General features: G+C 41.3%; 1 protein-coding gene across 5 annotated transcripts in view; it reads right to left on the minus strand.

Moving 5' to 3' along the window:
* Positions 1–19,641, minus strand: part of LOC147033544 (uncharacterized) — a 69,992-nt gene that overhangs the window by 46,027 nt on the left and 4,324 nt on the right. Inside the window, exons 1-7 of one of the 5 annotated variants that reach the window (XR_015051471.1) lie at positions 17,259–17,475; positions 15,137–15,265; positions 11,198–11,288; positions 10,986–11,117; positions 3,349–3,435; positions 2,875–2,973; positions 619–641 (exon numbers count right to left, since the gene is read on the minus strand). Coding sequence is in view for 3 of the 5 variants with exons in the window: in XM_085855835.1 (XP_085711961.1) it covers positions 619–641; positions 2,875–2,973; positions 3,349–3,435; positions 10,986–11,117; positions 11,198–11,288; positions 15,137–15,178 (474 nt within the window). In the remaining 2 variants the exon portion in view is untranslated. Of the gene's footprint in view, positions 1–618; positions 642–2,874; positions 2,974–3,348; positions 3,436–10,985; positions 11,118–11,197; positions 11,289–15,136; positions 15,266–17,234; positions 17,476–19,641 lie in introns of those variants that run through there. The other 4 variants (XR_015051474.1, XM_085855835.1, XM_085855828.1 and 1 more) reach the window with 4 other exon arrangements.

The following is a 19,641-nucleotide window of genomic DNA, read 5'->3' on the forward strand; positions in this document are numbered from 1 at the left end:
TTAAGTAATATTCACAAGATAGAAATAAAACCCAATCGTGTTTATACACCGCACAGCGTTTAAAAACAACCGGAAGCAAAGGAATCATAGCCAACGGCATGGATTCGAAATCGTCAGGGGTATTGTGTTGTTGTTGTTGTTGTTGTTGTTGTTGTTTCCTATTCTCTCATGTGCACGCGTTAAGTATGAAGCTCACAGCGTTCGCTACTAACAACTGAGATGAGGATTTTACGAAAGGCTTAGACTTTCTATTCCTATATCAAGATGTATTTTCTAACTTTAATTTATGTCCTTTTATTAAAAATTTAGTCCTTATTCAAGCTATATTGACATTTGAATGAAGTACGAATGGAGAGATTTCAACTCAAAATGAATGATTGAATTCACAGGAAACTTCATCATGTTTAATTTAAATGATTTTACCAAAAATATACCTCATATTTGTGATATTATGACATCATCACCAACAACCTTTGTCGATTGAAATTTTTTTGTAAACAGATCGATTGTTGTGCCAAATCAATTGAATTATTTTTTTTTTTACGGTTTTCATCAACACAGAATAAGTCATGGGAGTAACTGCACCAACGTGACATGCAAAAATGATTCCAGGCCTACCTGTGCATATAACTTTTGTGCCACTGAAAAAGAAACAAAAAGAACAAGGATTAGAAGAGCCTTTTCCAATTCTGTACAAGTTGTGCGAAGACAAAATCATGTGAACATTGAATGAAGGGAGGGTGAAGCTTCGTTATTTTCTTGACGCCTAGTTCTTGCTTGATTAAGAAACTGTGTCAAGAGGAAGAAATTACATTAACGATGGAATTAATGTTGAGGATTCTGTGTGGATTGAGATTGGGGATTGCAAGAATAGTAATATACTTGTAGGATTCGTCTATATGACTCCTGTAATGAGAGATGAGCATGAAAGAGCAGTTCATAAATAATTCAGAAAGGTCAGTGGAAATGGAAGAGCATTGATTATTATAGGGGATCTAAATTTGCCAGGGATGCAGAACTGATGAGGAATTGATAAATTATTCCAGGTTTGCTTTTTGAACATTTTATTTAGTATACAAAGTCAAGACTCATGGAAGAGCTCGAACAGAGTGTGGGCCGGGACGCCACAGAGCAAAAGGAGAAGTAGACAAGGAGGAGGTGGGGGACACACCAACAGCAAGGTTGAGGGACAAAATAGAGGGAGACTTGGATAAATAAGAGGTGTGGGGAAGAATGAGGGACAAGGAAGGATACAGTGGGTAAACAAGATGGATACATTTGCAAACTCTCAGGAAGAGAAGAGGTGGGTATGGATGGGGGGGGGCGTTAATTGGGGAAGAAAAGATCAGGGTTTTGGATGGGGGGTTTGGAAGCCAACTTTGAAATGTAGTTTGTCCAAAAAAGATCATGCCTGATAATGAGACCCAAGAGTTTGAGTGACTGAACATCAAGAGGATCGTTAAGAAAGTAGATAAGAGGGGTTTTTCATTATTTATTTCTTTTTTTCCATTATTTATTAAATCCTGTTCCCACCATTTGTGATTTGGCTGTGCAAGGTTAGTTTTCTTGATGTTATCACTATGGTGCACATTAAATGCACGATCGTTGGAAGTTTGGCATCAACCTTGTTATATTAGGACAGAATCATAAAGCTATAGCCAGGTCATCGTGGGTTCAATTGATTGGCCCATATATTTGGCAGACGACCAGTTGTAGCGAAAGATCCTTGTTTGAGTTTTCTGTAAGCCTAAGAGAAAAGCAAAGACTGTTTTGGCTTTTCTGGTGGACAACGTATAGTCTCGTGCGAGGGTCTGTTCCCAAATTGGCGGATTGTGTGGGTGACCACATGACCACCTGGTGATCCACCTCGGTTCATCAGGATTTGGATCAGGACATTAGTCCGAGTCCTGCAATCATTGCAATATGGTTGTTTGTCTGTGCTCTAGCCTTTTCAATGCAGTGTGTCACACAAGGAAGCACCACATACCATTTTATAAGTCTTTTGCATGACTGGACTGAGGTTTGAATCACCAACCTCCCAGACTCAGAAGAGATGTATTAACCATTACACCACTGAGTCTGGTTAGATTCACGAATAATTGAAATATCCCAACAAATACCACTCATGCACTCACATACGGGAACCAGGCAAGTGAGGAACTTTGAGCCAAGGCGATGATGAAAGGGCAATGACAGACAGACTGTGGTTTGGCAGCACAAAATGCCTATAGCACCGTTATAGGCAAGTCGAACAGTGAAGCAAGATGAGCATGGAGCAGTTTAATCCAAACCCGCTAGATTCCAGGTAGAAACACCCCGAACCACCCCCACTCCATGGTCTTTTTTTAGGGCCTTTGCCTCAGAAGCGAGGCAGTTCAACAGCTGGCGAACCAATCATAGCCCTGCTTCCAAATCTAAAAAGGCTCTGCCCTTCTTTCCTAACCTTCGTAGAACAAAATGACCATTCCCAGCCAATGTGGCTTCCATCCTTCGTCATCATCACTCACCTGGCTCTGCCTGGTTTCACAGCATGGAGAAACAGGAGACACCAACTTATCATAAATATTCACTAATTATGAACAATGTTGTCATTCCATCAGTGCAACAACAGGTATTTTATCCTGACCCACAAACACTTACTGCCCAGTTCTAAAATCCTCAAACGGCACGAACACAAGCAGGAGTCTATACCTTACTTCTAATAACCCCCCCTCCCCACCCCCATCTCTCTCCCACAAATGTAACAGTATTAAGAATGGCATAACAAGGTATTATATTTTTTCTAAATGACCTGATCATTTGGGTAAGATACTACTTTCCCAAACCTATACCTTCCCTGTTCCCAAGGGCAATAACATCACACTTGAGACTTACTGAAAAGGAGAATGAAGAATGCGAAGGAGAAGAGTCCAAACATCACAGGAAACCAAATCAACAACCAAGGGAACTCTATGGCTGGAAAATCAATTTCACCTTTTGGAGGGAGGTGGATAAACAACAGTTTAAAATAATGAGAACAAAAAATGTGTGTGTATATATATATATATATATATATATATATATATATATATATATATATATATATATATATATATATATATATATATATATATATATATATATATATATATATATATATATATATATTTAAATCAAATTACTTGACGTTTCCTTGTTTTGTTATTTTATTTCTTATTCTTAATTATTATTATTATTTGAACATTGCTTCAAATGCAACATTAATGTTTATTTAATTATTTTAAAAATTTGTTTCATATCATAACATTATCATTCTCTATTATACATAAATATCGTTTCCTTTCTCTTCCACATGAATCTTCAACTCACACTTGTTTCTTTTCCTGTGGAATCCTTCACAACAGACACATTGTCGGTTATTTTTGATGTCACACTCTCTCTCTTTAACCTCCGTCTCTGTGGAATAAAATGATAAACAGAAGAGGATGAGTTAAGAGCGATTTTGAGCAAAAAGAGACGTACCATGAACATGATGGGTTAACTTGGGGTTACATTTAAAACTGCAGTAAAGCCACGCACGTGAAACAAAAAGCGGAGTTAAACAATTGGTTCACTTTGTCTATCTGTCTGCCTGTCCACAACCATCAGTTCCTGATCGAGGATCAACTTCATTTCAATTGAATGTTATATTTTGAACACAAATCGGAAAACGATCCTGTAGTTTAGCAGTACTTTAGCTCTGAATTCATCCCGATCGCACCTCATTACGCAAAGAGGAGATCATATTTTTTTTGCTCTGTCTGCCTGTTTCACAGTCAAACTAAATTGAAAATCATTCCAAACAGGAAACTTACTGTTTTTAAGGATGTTGTAAAGGACACAAACAACAGGCACAAAAAGCTAATATAACGTGTTAAATAAGATGGTATAAAAGACATTACAGCAAAAGTGGTAAACTTCTGAAATTTATATTTTTCTACAACTTTCAAAATAGTTATTTTATTTAAATTAAATTATACACTTGAACGGTGCAGAACACAAATCGTCTTTTTGGCACTTTCAAACCCCTTCCATTTAGCAGCACTTGAACAAAATAGTACAACATTTTACGTTATCACGACCAATCAAATTGCCGCTCACGGTGAATTCTCGTTTTAGCAGACTTAAGGAAAAACATTTGTTACAATTTGCTAACGATAAAACTTTTATTTTTCTCAATAACTAAACCATTCATTTTCATTAATTACCGATCACGTTTTGGACACAATTGAGGATTTATCAGCTGAAAGTTCCCAAATGTACATTAGCCACTGTAGGAAGCAAAGTGAAGTTGATGTTTCAGGTGTTAGCCCTTTTTTGTTCCGACAAAGCGCTAAAACCCGAAATGCCAGTTTCATTTATTTTAACGTGGCAGTTAATGTACCTTTATCAACCGTCAGATGAAAAATCCGATCATCTGGTATTGGTTAGACACATGGAATTGGTTAGATGCACCGTTCATAAATAATTCCATGAAAACATCACTTCATTGCCTCTGACAAGCATTTATTCAGATAATTAGGTGTATATATATATATATATATATATATATATATATATATATATATATATATATATATATATATATATATATATATATATATATATATATATATATATATATATATATATATATATATATATATATATATATATATATATAGTTTGGTACTTTTCGTTTGGATTATGTAGAAAGCTGAAATTTTGCATTCCGACGGACATTGAAGCCAATACATCGAGAAAAAAAATCACAGAACCATTGGAAAACATCCATAAATGAAAACATAAATAATTGAAAAAAAATGAAAAAAAAAAAATCAAAAAAATCAAATGCAGGTGAGTGACCCAAGACAAAAGGGAATACGGTTCGTTATTGTTTACACAGTGTAAGCATACCCAGCTACTAATATATACATATATTATGTGTATATATATATATATATATATATATATATATATATATATATATATATATATATATATATATATATATATATATATATATATATATATATATATATATATATATATATATATATATATATATATATATATATATATATATATATATATATATATATGTATGTGTATATATATATATATATATATATATATATATATATATATATATATATATATATATATATATATATATATATATATATATATATATATATATATATATATATATATATATATATATATATATATATATACACACACACACACACACACACACACACACACACACACACGTCCAACCCGTTGCTTCGCTGACAGGATTATTGAGATGGCGTGGGGTTGGGAAGGGAGAGGAGGGGTGGGTGAGCAAGGAAGGGATGAGAAAAGGGGAACAAGGAAGTGGGGCAAAGTGAGGAAAAGGGGTGGGAGAGCGAGGCCTCACCACACATCACTCTACACCCTGGGAGGGGGAGGGAGTGGAGAGGATGGGGGAGAGAGAGAGAGAGAGAGAGAGAGAGAGAGAGAGAGAGAGAGAGAGAGAGAGAGAGAGAGAGAGAGAGAGAGAGAGAGAGAGAGAGAGAGAGAGAGAGAGAGAGAGAGAGAGAGAGAGAGAGAGAGAGAGAATGGTAGTGGGGGGGGGGGAGGGGGTGTTCTGGACATGTATTTGATAGAGGGACTTGAGAGAAAGTGGGGAGGGGGGAGGGTGAATGGTCCCTTTCTGCAAGCATTAGTGCAGGATTGAATGAAATTGGGTAAGTTAAAACAACACGTTCAAACGGGTCATACTAAATAATGCCCAGACACCACCCAGTGACGTCTATGGGGGATGGAGGGGCTTTCGGAGGAGGTTTGCATGAGGGAAGGGAAGGAAGGGCATTTTGCTTCAATCGTCAATGCCGTACCAGTTTTCATGCCTTTATATAATTTCCACACGTACAATAAGCTTTAGAATCTTAACCAGAGACAAATTACGGAATTGCTCCGAGCAGCAATTCTGACTGATTTTTTTTTAAAAAGTGTTAATTTATCAAATTCACACATTCTTTGACACCCTTTCCTCTCCTTGACCATTGGAGAGTTGTCTGGTGCTGGAAAGGGTTTGGGAGGAGGACAGCGTGAATAAAGGGGAATTGGAGGCAGCGCAAGGGGAGAGGAAGGCAGCGCAAGGGGAGAGGAAGGCAGCGTGAGGGGAAGGGAAGGCAGTGTGAGGGGAAGGGAAGGCAGCGTGAGGGGAAGGGAAGGCATCGTGATGGTAAGGGAAGGCAACGTGATGGTAAGGGAAGGCAGCGTGATGGTAAGGGAAGGCAGCATGAGGGGAAGGCAGCGTAAGGGGCAGGAAGGCCGCGTATCAGTGCATTACCAGGGTGATAAAATGTGCCCAAACAGCAACTTTTCTTTTTAACTGCCGTGTTCTATATATAACGGGCGGTAGCATTTAAGAATGAAAGCCCATGCTGTGGCAAAGGCCTGCCTGCATGCGTGCATGCACCCCCTCCCAACCCCTCCCCTACCACCCAATACACCTTTCTCCAATCTCCATGCGGTCCATGCTAACCGTGCAGATGCAGCGGCGATATACTCATATCCACTCGCACACAAGCATGGATTTCCCCACTCCCACACTGCATGGTGGCATATTCCATGTGGCTTTGATGCTGCAGCACATCTGCTCTCCACGTGCAGAAGCACGTGGTTCACGAGACAGCCACATAACCTCCTCCACAGCGCCACATACCACGGGCCCAGGTGTGCATTTGAGTTTGAGTTTGGAACATGCTCCTGTGAAACCCGCGCACCGCACACCCGTAACCAATCATGCAGGCACCCATACAACCCACGGAGTCATTTGGAACCATTTGTACCACGTCTGTGTGTGCTGCGTAGGTGTACCTCTTTGCCTTCAGAAACGACCGGCTATTCATATATTGCAGCAACTATTAGTATATTTAAATTAATATTTTGGTATGAAAGCAGATCACACAAAATGGTATAAAGCAAAAAAAAAAAACCCTCTTCACTTGCAGCAACAAAAAGTACCTCTTTGCTTGCAGAAACTGTATACTATTAATAAATTGCAGCAACTATTAATCCATTCATATTAATATTTGTAATGAAAGAAGACTGCACAAAATAGTGAAAAAGCAAACCGAGTATGTAAATGCCGAATAAAAGGACCCCTTTGGACAGCATCGCCATGGTCTGCAAAAGCAGGTTGTGGAGCATGTCATTGCATGCAATGAAGCTGGAATTTCTGCATATTCCTTAATATTTTCTTCACTCAATATAATCGTCCAAACAGTAGAAAAAATTAGCTTGATGCTTTGCTTAAATAAATACACTTAGTTATATTAAAAATTAAAATTAAAATTAAAAATCGCTAATATCTTTAAATTTTCAGATTTCACTCCAGATTTTGACACTCTTCCGCGACCCTCTCATTCTTGAGCTTGTCAACATCCAGCCGAGGCTGGGAAGGTACCATTCTCCCGGATTTAAGCTGCAACTTCAGAGTTGCTGCAACAGTCCTGTGGTCGGTATTGAGGAACTGAGCACTCCGGTGGACCCTGCAGTTCTGAATCATCCTCCAGCGACCATAAATGAGCACATGGTCAATCTCCTTTGCCACACCACCAGCATTGGAATACCAAGTTCAGCGATGAGCTTGTGGGCGCTGAAACCATGAACCAGCCACCCTTAGTCCATGACTTCATGCAAAGTCAAGGAATTTAGTGCGATTCAGGTTCACAGTTCCAGACCCATGGGGACCAACACACATCTCATAACCATCCCTATCAGTTCCAGTTGATACATTGAAATCCCCCAAGACGAGAAGAGTATCTCGTCTGGGGCACTGATCAACCACAGACTCGAGTTTGGCATAGAATGTGTCCTTCATCGTGAGATCACTCGCCTCAGTCAAATCATATACAGAGACCAGGAAAATGACACCCAGGGAGTGACGAATCCTTAGTCACAACATACGTTCGTTGACCGGTGTTACTTCAATTATCATTGGTGTCAGCTTATTGGACACAGCCACAGCAACTCCTTGGGCATGGTAACCATCAGAGTGACCAGACAAATAGTAGGTGTAATCTCCACCATGATCTCGCCACAATCCGGTGTCCAAACCTCAGAGAATGCTGCAATACCGATGTCCAAACGCTTGAAATGAGATGATAACAGAGACAAGTGATCATCCTCTCTTAGGGATAGGATATTAAAGGCACCACCTGAAGGGACCACCTCAAGTTAACCCAATGAGACCGCCGTCTGGTGGACGACACCTCGGCACCACCCTGACATACACTACCGCAATCTGACCCAGGAAAGTTACCCAGTGGCTTTCCTCCTATCATTAAAGATTGGGGTTCCCAAAGGCTTTGCCCCAATCCCGTCATCTGGTGAGCTGCCCTGCAGAGAGCAGCTGCACAGGAGGTACTCCCACGGAGTGGATTTTCAGATTTCTTTGTGGTACGTTTAGCAGAATGAAGGGTTTTACGGTGGCCGGAGTGCAAATCCTGCCACCAGGATATCTCAAAGATATCTGTTTTCAGGATATATCAAAAAAGTTAAGGATGGATCCGAATGAAATTTTCGAGACAAGTTCAGTGTGAGACAATGATGAACTGCTTAACTTTTGGTGAAGGTCCGGATCTGGATCCGGATCCAACTAATATAATTTTTTCAGTGATTCTTCACCGTTGAGAGATACAGCCAAAAACGATAAATCACACAATATCTCAAAAAGTTGTGTACGGATTCAGATGAAACTTGGTGGACATGGTGGGTGTGTGAAAAGGCTGAATTGATTCGATTTCAGTGATGATCTGCATCTGGATCTAGATACGAGAATTATTTAATTTTCAAAGTGATTCTTCACCATTGAGAGATAGGGCAAAAAACGATATGTAGCATGATGTTTCAACAATGTATTGGGCCCAACATGTTCTCGTGGATCAGGCATTATGTGGCAGACGTTTGCGCACTACCAAGCGTCCTAGTTTTTCTTGCAAAGGAAAGGTCAGGTCAGGTATGGGAGCATGCGCGAGAGTAGCCAGTTGCTGCGTCCACTTTCCACCGTACTCCAGCAGCCTCCATTTGGGCATGTGGGAAACTGAGTTGTTCATTGAATTTATAACGAGGTAAAATGCCAATTAGCTTATTTTAGTGTTTTGAGAAATAATTTTAAAAATATATGCTGGGAAAGCTCGTGGGGAGGTAAAATACACACATTCCTCTGTTGTCGTAAATCTCTTGCCAGATGGCCAGCAAGGAATCACATACTCTTTTCTCCCCTTACTGGGGCAATAAGCAAGCTCTGATAACAAACCATTTTTCATCCTGTGTTTGTGATTTTAATTTCCTTTGATGTATTGACCATGCCCTGGAGGGATCACATATATACTCGCTATACTCTATGTAAGTTTAAGTTTTTCTGTTTGTGATATTGCTCCAGGCTAAAGCCTTACTCTTGTGTACAAGTGTTTGTCTGATATTTGTGGCAATAAACAGCTTAAACTGAACTAAAGGTTCTTTTTGTCTTAAGGTGGCCAAATATGCCATGACAGGCATCCCATAGGTGGATGCCTGGCCCATCCCCATCTCCTTGAGATGCAGATCAACCTGTTTTAACCACGAGGCATGTGGTCGGCCCTTTGGCCTCCTCCACTCACAAGGTGAGAGAATCTGGTGAGCAGGATCAGCGTCAGGAAAACGAGCCACATGTCCAGTCAGCTGCAGCTGACACACATGGACTATGCAGGTAACAAATCTCATTTGAGTCTCTCTCAAAAACCGCTCATTTGGACACAAAGTCCGAACCAGCGATAGACAAGAATCCTCTGAAGAGACCTGGTACTGAAAGAGCCAAGTCAAAATCTCAAATCCCTGGTCAGAGTCCAAGTCTCACATTTGTAGAGCAAGACTGGAAGCACCGAGGACCTGAAGACTTGGACTTTAATCCTCCTGCACAGGTAGCAACAGCACCACATCCCATGATCCAATGAATCCATGACTCCCCAGACCGACCCACATGTCTATTCACCTCTGGCTCACAGCCAGCAGACACATCAATATTATTGCCAAGTGCATCTCTCTGTGATCTCAACATCATCACCACAAACAAATACAGACAATGTAACAGCATCCAAGATGTCATTGAAAGCCTGGATCTTAGTTTTGACCTAGGAAACCTGTAATCCCAGCTGCTCCAACTCCTCATTCAGCACCGTGAGGGCCTTTCGAGAGCCAAAAAGGATATCCAGTCTCTGCAAAGATGACTGCATCATCTAAGAAATCAATGTCAGAGATCTTGACATTCCCAAACGATACACAGAAGCTTGATCTCTCTGATATCTTCCCTAGAAGTAGACAAGGCCATGAGGTGTGCTCTTCTTCTCTTCTCCTCTCCTCATAAACATACAAGCTTCATGATCCAGCAACCGTCAATGGCTCGCGTTTTGCTCCAGCACGCGTACAAATCCACACAGCATGAACACGAAAATCGCAGTGCTATTTTGGCATGTTGAGGAGAAGCCAGAGAGCGAGAGCCTTCCGTCTCCACCACATACCTCATCCAACTCTCTGATCTCTGATCATGTCCCCTTCCTTTCATGTCACACCAACCAATCCTAAGCCTCGGGACATGACTTGTTGGCACCCAGCCGAGAAGGCGGGGTTTCTTGCCCGCTTCAAAATGTTCGGGCCTGTTCTCGTTGAAAGCGTGGTTGTTTTATTTCTGTTTTTTTTTCAATGCAAAAACATAGGAAAAGGTTACAGGAGGCAACCACATACTGGGAGAAATTAGCCTTAATCCCTGCCTAATTAACACAGCACCACCCCCTATGTGGTGACATTTAACAATCTAAAGCTGACAGTTTTCCCGACTTAAATTACATTGAGATGACTCTTGCTCATCCACGGACCATGCTACGCTACACAATCCTACATTTGCTATGAAATTCCTTCATCTACCCCACAAACATAACAGTATAATGGTTTACCTGGGTCACAAACACTGCATCGCTTGCACATTGTCATGTTGTTTTGCTCGTCCATATAAGTAGTTCCTTCTTTACAAGGAGGGCAGAGAGAACGACTTCCAGGATCTTGGCACGACTCCAGCAAGTACGTTCCTGATAAATACACAATTAGTTAAAATTGCTGTAAAAGGTGCGGACAATAAAATGACATTCGAAGTGCAATGAAGACTCACCGATGGGACATAATTCACAGCAAATCCCATCATTGCGAGGGAACTGATTTGGTGGACATGAAGACGAACTTTCTATTCTGAAGCTTGAACCCTGTAAACGCAAAACACACAAAACATAATGTTGGTTGTCTTGAATCAGTTTCTCCAATGAATAATCATTTATCATCATTATAATTGAAAAGCAGTCATTTAAATATCTTTTTGGGTCGCCGAAATATGTGTGTGTCACCGAAATAGGTGTCTGTCGCCAAAATAGGTGTGGGTCGCCAAAATAGGTGTGGGTCGCCAAAATAGGTGACCCTTATTGTCAGTAATTCTGTCTGTTTGTTTGGATGTTTGTTCATTTGTCATCAGCATAATTGGTAGTAAACGTGGGCCGATTTTGACCAAACTCGGGTGGTTGGTACATCTTATGACCTAGTGCTTTGGAAATTGTGATGGTTGCTAGAGACGCTTTGGTTCCCTTGCAACAACCGAAAAACCTTCAAAATCGGTACCGTTCACGCAAAATCAATTCCGAAAGCCATTATCCCACGTCGGGTTATGAAATTTGGCACGAATGATCTACAGGTGAAGCTCTATCAAATATATTCCGGTTTTTGTGATGTATAGAATACTTTACCCGCAGCGCCCCCTACAATTAGGGTATGCGCGAAAATTGAAGGCCCCCTAGCGACCATGTGAGTGCATCGATATGAATGAAACTTTGCAGGTTCATGGTACTCAATGAGTACTACAACTTTTCCTCAGGACATATTGACCAATTTCGCTTAGGTCAAGGGTGAAAGGTCAATTAGTGCAAAAATCGATAATATGCGAGAGCTAGAGGTGCCTTCGCGCCAAATGCTACTCCTCCTAGGGTTATGGTCGGATGGTCATGAAAATTTACACTAATCGTCTGGAATACATTGTGCACAAACGATCGAGCCGGATTTTCGATTTACATCTTTGTTCACCCACAGCACCCCCTCGAACTTTGGGGATTTCCGATTTCAAACTGCATTTTCGGTACTTTTCATTCAAATGGATACCGAGTAGTTATCAGTAGATGGAACTGGATGAGATTTGATATGCATAATCTTAAGGTGATTCCCTATCCGCTATATGACATCCATTTTGCTCTATATCTTATAGTTTCCATGCTCGGTGACCCATCGCCACCTACCGGCTTGTCATTAATTTCCAGTTTATTTTAAGGTTTAATGAACACTCTTGGTGAAATAAAAAAAAACTTTGAGTTGAAAGCATTGCTTGTACAGGTTATTACATTGTTTCAATATCCAATTGTTCTTCAAAGTATTGGAAATAATGTGAAAAAGGCAATCAATAGTTACATCAATTAAAATGAGAATGAACTCAACCCGAGTCATTTCACATTACATGTCGGTAGTTAACGTCCACATGAAAATATATATATATATATATATATATATATATATATATATATATATATATATATATATATATATATATTGTGAAGGTTACGGTTCGAAATCGGAATCAATATCAAGATTTCAACCTTCATTTATAGGAATTTAAAGTGTAATTTAACAGGCAGAAATCGAATTTTGAAGTTAAAATTGGTATTTAACATCATTAAAGGAAGAATAACAGCATAACTTCCTCTCAGAGCAAGAAACAGAATATCATTCAATCCAATGAAACTCAAATAATACTAGAACGGCACTCGGTGGAACGCATACCTCCGCCAGACTGAACAGTTTACTTGTAACCCACCGATAGGCCAGATATGCATCCGGATCAAAACCAAAATTTAATCGGCTTGTTATTGTCATCTGCCCAACTCATCCTCCAGGTTTTGTCATAACCCGTCCACAAATTTTTGAAATATCGTGCTATATGTATATCGTTTTTGAACTGATCTCTCAACGTTGAAGAATCACTTTAAAAATTCTAGTAATCAAAATTCACCAAAATCAAAGCAATTTGTCCCTTGTCGCACATCAAATCTGTCCATCAAGTTTTGTCCAAATCCATCCACAATTTTTTTTAAACATTATGCTATTTATCGTTTTTGGCCTGATCAATGGTGAAGGAGCACTTAAAAAAGAAACAAAACAACAAAAACGCACATCCGGATCTGGATCCAGATCTTCACCAAGTTCGAATCAGTTTTTCCTTGTCATACACCATGCCTGGTTTTGGCTTAATGGTTAGGGTGGCAGGCTTGGGATCCAAGGGTCCTGAGTTCAAACCCCACTCAGATGTTAAATTAATACCAGGTGGGGTTGACTCTGCCTGTCATCCTTCCGTGGTCGGCAAAATGAGTGCCATCATGCTGGTATCCTGCGTCAGAGTAGCGACCCGTCCAGGATTGTGCCCAATAGCAAGGAGACTGCTTAGGCAGCACCAACGCTCTGCACAGAGTATGGTCCATTTGGATGGATGGATACACCTAACCTGTCAACAAAGTTTCATCTGAATCTGTCAATATATTTTTGAGATATCATGCTCACAGACAAACAAACAGACATACATGAAAACGTAATCTCTGTCCACCTTAGATGGCAGAGGTAAATATAATCAGGAGTGCCCTTCCAAATAATTAAACACAAGAGTTAGCAATTTCACCATTCACAGATTGCCTAATGGTTGCTTGACTGTAGTCTATGGCTTTTAAATGCCGAGTGTCAAGCAAGGAAGCCAGCACGTTCGGTTTTTTGAAGTCTTTCGTATGACTCGACCGGGATTCAAACTCCCGACTTTCCAGACTCAGAGCAGACATTCCAATCATTACACCTTCGAGTCTTGTCATAAAATTAAAACACCTCTATGCACTTCTTCTTGCGTTTGGCAGCTTAGCTGCGGGGGTAGCTATCATTTCTTGGAAGCATGACTGTGTTGCTGATGCAGTAACCCTCTACCAGTACACACTGGTAGTCATTTTGCCAACCTCGGAAGGATGACAGGTTGAGTCAACTCCCTGGTATATTAATTCAGCGGCCAACGGGGCTTGAACTCAGGACCCAAGGATCTCAAGCCTCCAGCCTAACTACTAAGCCAACACCAGGCTTCCTCAATGCACTATAAAAAGTCAATAAATGAGATTGAAAATATTATAATGTCAACCGTCTATTCAATGATTGAAAGATGATGTTATTTTTTTTAATCTATAAGGGACAGAATAACTGGAATTAACTGGAACTGCACTTGCTAGAGCGCACACCTCCACCAGGGTAAACAGTGTACATTTTGTATCCCACTAAATATAAAAAAATGACCGTTTTTACAGCCATTTTTCCCTGCTCTGCAGGGGTTAGGCTTTTTCTTGAGGCAATGTTTTTTTTATGGCCGGATGCCCTTCCTGATGCCAACCCTGGTCGCCTCTTACGACACACAGGGATATGGTATACCTATTCTAACCGGGGCATACACCGGGACCAGTACACTGGTACTCACTTCGCCGACCTCAGATGGATGACAAGCTGAGTCAACCCCCTGGTGTTAATTCAGCAGCCAACGGGGCTTGAACTCAGGACCCTGGGATCCCAAGATTTTGCATCCCACTGATAGGCCGAATCTGCTGACCTGACCCAAAATCTAATTGGCTTGTTCTTCCAAAAATATATCTATATATAATCTCACCAATACATCCATCAAGTTTTGTCTGAATCCATCCACAACTTTTTGGTATATCGTGCTGTAATCATGTTTAGCCCTATCTCTCAATGGTGAAGAATCACTTGAGAATTCCAGTAACCAGATCTGAATTTGGATCGTCACCAACATCAAATCAATTCGTCCTTGTCACACACCCAATCCGTCCATCAAATTTTGTCTGAATCCATCTGTAACCTTTTGAGTTATCCCATTCATGGACAGACAGACAAACAAACAAATAGACAGAGACAGACAAGCAGACAAAACAGGGATGAAAACATAACCTCCTTCCACCTTAGGTGGCAGAGATAGAAATACCGTTTCAAAGAGAATTAGAGGAAACAGCCACAGTAGATGCATCACGTCTTCCAGAAATCAACAGTTCAATCGGTGAAAGGTTCCACAGAGTTTGTTTCACTCATTTGTAGAGAAAAGCTGGAACAGTACCTGTTGTGCAACACATATGTTAATCTTTTTAGGAGTATAATACTCATCTTAGTGAACAAAGGTATACTTATTAAAGGGTTGACCACTGGGTGCTCGTGTTCAGAGAGCATTTCCTGCTGGCGAATCTCAAAAGTAAGGAGAAGTGAAGTTAAATGAAGTTATTAGTATCATTGGAGATAGTACGCAAATGATAAGTGAACATGTAAAAAAAAGACATAAAAAGTCACAGCTTCCGTTGTTTTAGTAATTTTGCTGTACAGAGTCAAAGGGCTACCCCATATTTACGTACAACTAAAATAGGCACCAGTCTACCAGTCGGCCATCTCTGATCAGATTGTAAAATAAAGTGAGGTGTATGCGTATGCCATCATGTACTGTGTTTGTGCCAAGTTTGAACAGAATTGAATAATGCATGTCTGAAAAATGGTTGCATGGTGATGTATTTAAGTAACAAAATGGCCACCAGTCGGCCATCTTGGTTCTGATCTTGAAACAAAATTGTGTGAATATGTAAGCCATCATTCCCTATCTATCTGCCACATTTGAAGAACATCAGTAAATGCATACGTAAGAAATGCTTGAAGAAGTGTTCAATATGTAGGTTTTTTTTTTTTTACAACTAAAATGGCTGCCAGTTGGCCATCTTTGATCACATCGCAAGACAAAATGATGTACATATGTATAATATTATGTGTTGTCTTTGTTCCAAGGACGAATAAAAGTGGTCCACACATTTCCGAGAGATGGTTGTGAACACACGTATGCACGCTTGCATGGACACGAAAACCTGCACCAAATCAATAGGCCCCTGTTTCTGATTAAGTCCACCGGGGGCTAATAAAGCAAAGTTGAAAGATGTCAAAAAGTTTCATCAGGAATGACCCAATATGAAATTATGAGTTAAGATCAATCTTCTATTTTGACCCCTGTGACTGTAAGCTCACACCACCTGGTGGTGGTGAGAAGGGATGGGTCAGTGGTGTTGATGAGAAGGGACGGGTCGGTGGTGGTGGTGAGAAGTGATGGATTGGTGGTGGTGGTGAGAAGGGACAGGTCAGTGGTGGTGGTGGAGAAGGGACAGGTCAGTGGTGGTCAGTGGAGAAGGGACAGATTGGTGGTGGTGTTAGTGGTTGTGAGACAGGAAGGTAGTGGTGGAGGGAATGGACTGGTTGATGGTGGTGGTTGGAAGGGACAGGTCAGTGAGGGTGGTGGTGATAAGGGTAAGTAATGGTGGTGGCAGTAGTGGTGGTGATGGTGAGGGACAGGTCAATGGTGTTGGGAAGAGATGGGTTGGGGGTAGTGAGGGGGGGTAGGGAGGGGGCAGTGGTGGTGCTGGTGTTGAGGGACGGGTGGGGGGGGGAGGGGAGGGATGGGGTGCATCATTGGTTGTGGCGGTGGTGGGGGATGGGACGAGTCAGTGGTGGTAGTGAGGGACGGGTCGGTGGTGGTGTTGGTAAAGGATAGGTCAGGGGTGGTAGGAAGGGAAGCTGGTGGTGGTGGGAAGGGAAGGGAAGGGTCGATGATGGTGGTGGTAGTGGTGATGGGAAGGAAGGTCTGGGGTGAGAAGGGAAGGAGGATCGAGGGTGGGAAGGGAAGGAAGGTCTGGGGTGGGAAGGGAAGGAAGGGCTGGGGTGGGAAGGGAAGGAAGGTCTGGGGTGGGAAGGGAAGGAAGGTCTGGGGTGGGAAGGGAAGGAAGGTCTGGGGTGAGAAGGAAAGGAGGATCGAGGGTGAGAAGGGAAGGAAATTCTGGGGTGAGAAGGGGAGGATCGAGGGTGAGAAGGGAAGGAAGGTCTGGGGTGAGAAGGCAAGGAGGGTCGAGGGTGGGAAGGGAAGAAAGGTGAAGCGACATGAATAACCCGACATTGTTGCCCTGTGCACAACCCAGGCGAAACTTTGTTGTGAAGAGAACCCGTAAATATGTCCATAATCATCGTTAAACAAAAGTTTATTTAACGAAACTCCACCATACCTTGCTGTTGATGTAATGAGCTACCTTTTAGATCCTGATCCTGATCCTGATCCAGATCCTGACAAACCCCGACACAAAGCTCATGAATTGAATGGAACACCACCTGAGGAACTTCCCCTTCACGTTCAAATCACACCTGTAGCACGACCTCGACCTCAGGGATCAAAAATGTGGAAAGTCCGTTACATGACTCCACATCACGCCCAGTCACAGGAAACAAGTTCACCCTCCATAATAAATTATAGAAATTAATGACAAATAATGTCACGTGACTGCATGAAAATACAAACATTGCAAAAGTGATGAAGGATCAAAGTTTAGTAATAAACATTGTAATCACCCGCGGGTTTAACCGTTTACTGCACAATGCTCGTACAATGTGACCTCGAGAGAATGGTCACAGAATGGTGATTGAGTGTTTCGAATGTTCAGTTGATGGTGATTATAGAATGTATAACAGAAAAGGTGAGCAATTAGTTAACAGTGGAAATTGAAGAGGGAAATCAGGTATTTTTTTTTCTAGTTCGAGGAGGGTAGAAATGGGGGAACCTCTACTCCCTGCTTAGTGGGAGCAAAGGACATGGTTATAGGAGGGGAAAGGTTAAGGATATTATAAACCAACATCAGAAGTTTAACTGATAAGATGGTAAGAGCTTGAGGCTGAAGTCGATAACGAGTTGCCCGAGTATGATTTAGTTACTGTAAGTTAAACTCGGTTTGATGAGGAGAGCAGTTGGGAGCACAGGACTGGAAGGTGACAAGATGGTGACAAGGTGTGATGGGAAAGGGAAGAGAAGAGGGGGTGCGGCAATCTGGATAAAAGACATTATTATAACGAGAGTAAGGAATGACAGAAAGGAAAGGGTTAATGTAGAGGACGAATCTGCTTTGAACTGAGATTATAGACATAGTAAGTACTGTGCAGTACATTGAAGCAACAGGGACTGATTGGTGAAGGTCATTGGTTCTGAAGGTCATTGGTGAAGGTGAGCAGAGACAGAACCCAGTGGAAGTTCAGCAAACTGGTTGAGGTGAGTTGAAACAGACTACCTAGGCAGTGTGATAAGCTCGATAAGGTGAGATTGACAAGGTAGTTCAGAGGATTTGTGAAGCTGAGCTGACCACTGAATCTGGACTCTGGAGGCAGTTCAGCCAACCGGTTACAATGAGCTGAGATTCTGGAGGAGGTGGGATCTTTAACGTCCATCAATGGATGCTGGCAAATGGCACGCACAGTTTACGTCTATCCGAGGAATGGCACACATTGATGAGCCACCCAGTCTGTGAATCATTGGGATGACAGTTTATAGCTGGGTCGGTATTCAATCCCAGGCTACACAGCTTGGAGACGACTGTGCATACCTCAAGGCCATCCTATCAACCCACTTTTGAAGCTGAGAGGAGAAAAGAAACGAGAAGCAGCTCATCTGAGCGTTTAAGGTGAGGGGAGACTGAATCTGGAGACAGTTTAGCCAACTTTTCAAGGTGAGCTGAGATTTTGGAGGAAGTTCAGCATCGTTGAAGGTGAGCTGATGTCAGAATCGAGATGCAGCTCAGCTGGCTGGTAAAGGTGAGCTGAGATTTTTTGAGGAAGTTCAGCCGGATATTGAACGTGAGCTGGTGACAGGGATAAGAGGCAGTCAGCTTACTTATTAACAACAAGATGCAGTCAACTTATGACAACAAGATGCAGTCAAGTGACAGTTTATAGCTGGGTTGGGATTCAAACCGAGACTTGATAGCTTAAAGCCGAGTGTGTGTAGCTCCAGTGTTGGCCATCCTGCAGGCCACAATAAATACAAGAAATGCATTCAATTTTTTTTCAGTTTATTCACAGCAAAGAAAAAAATCATCAAAAACGACAAATTAAGATTGCGACTTTCAGGTATCTTTAATAAATATAAGCAAAAGTGTGCACGACTGTACGTCTACATGTGCGGCAACTACTCCAGGATCCTTGGGCCAATCGACACCAAATTCTCAGGGTATATTTTGGGGTCCCCACTTAGGTTTTCCACAAAATATATTTCCCCCAAAAAATTCGGGAATTAAAAAAAAAGTTTTTCACATTTCTCGTGAATGTTATTATGGAGGTTATTTCTCCATTGTGGCAGAGCAGTCCCATCACTTTGTCTGGTAACTACTCTGAGACCAAGAACCTATATGGATAGGATGGAAAACATATTATGCATTTATGAGCCAATTTAGAATTGTCTCCCTTTCATTGGAGATCTCACGATTAATCAGATTATGCAATATTCCAATGACTCTTCCATCACATTTCAAAAACAAAAAAGTTTAATAAACAGAATTTTCGATCCCTTTAGACCCTTTTTATTCCCTTTAGACAATTTAGACCCATTACACCCTTTAGATCCTAACTACTAATGTATGTGGGGGGGGTGTA

This window comes from Eptatretus burgeri, chromosome 2, assembly GCF_056783735.1.
Source record: "Eptatretus burgeri isolate ZD-2024b chromosome 2, Ebu_testis_v1, whole genome shotgun sequence".
NCBI classification, from domain to species: Eukaryota; Metazoa; Chordata; class Myxini; order Myxiniformes; family Myxinidae; genus Eptatretus; species Eptatretus burgeri.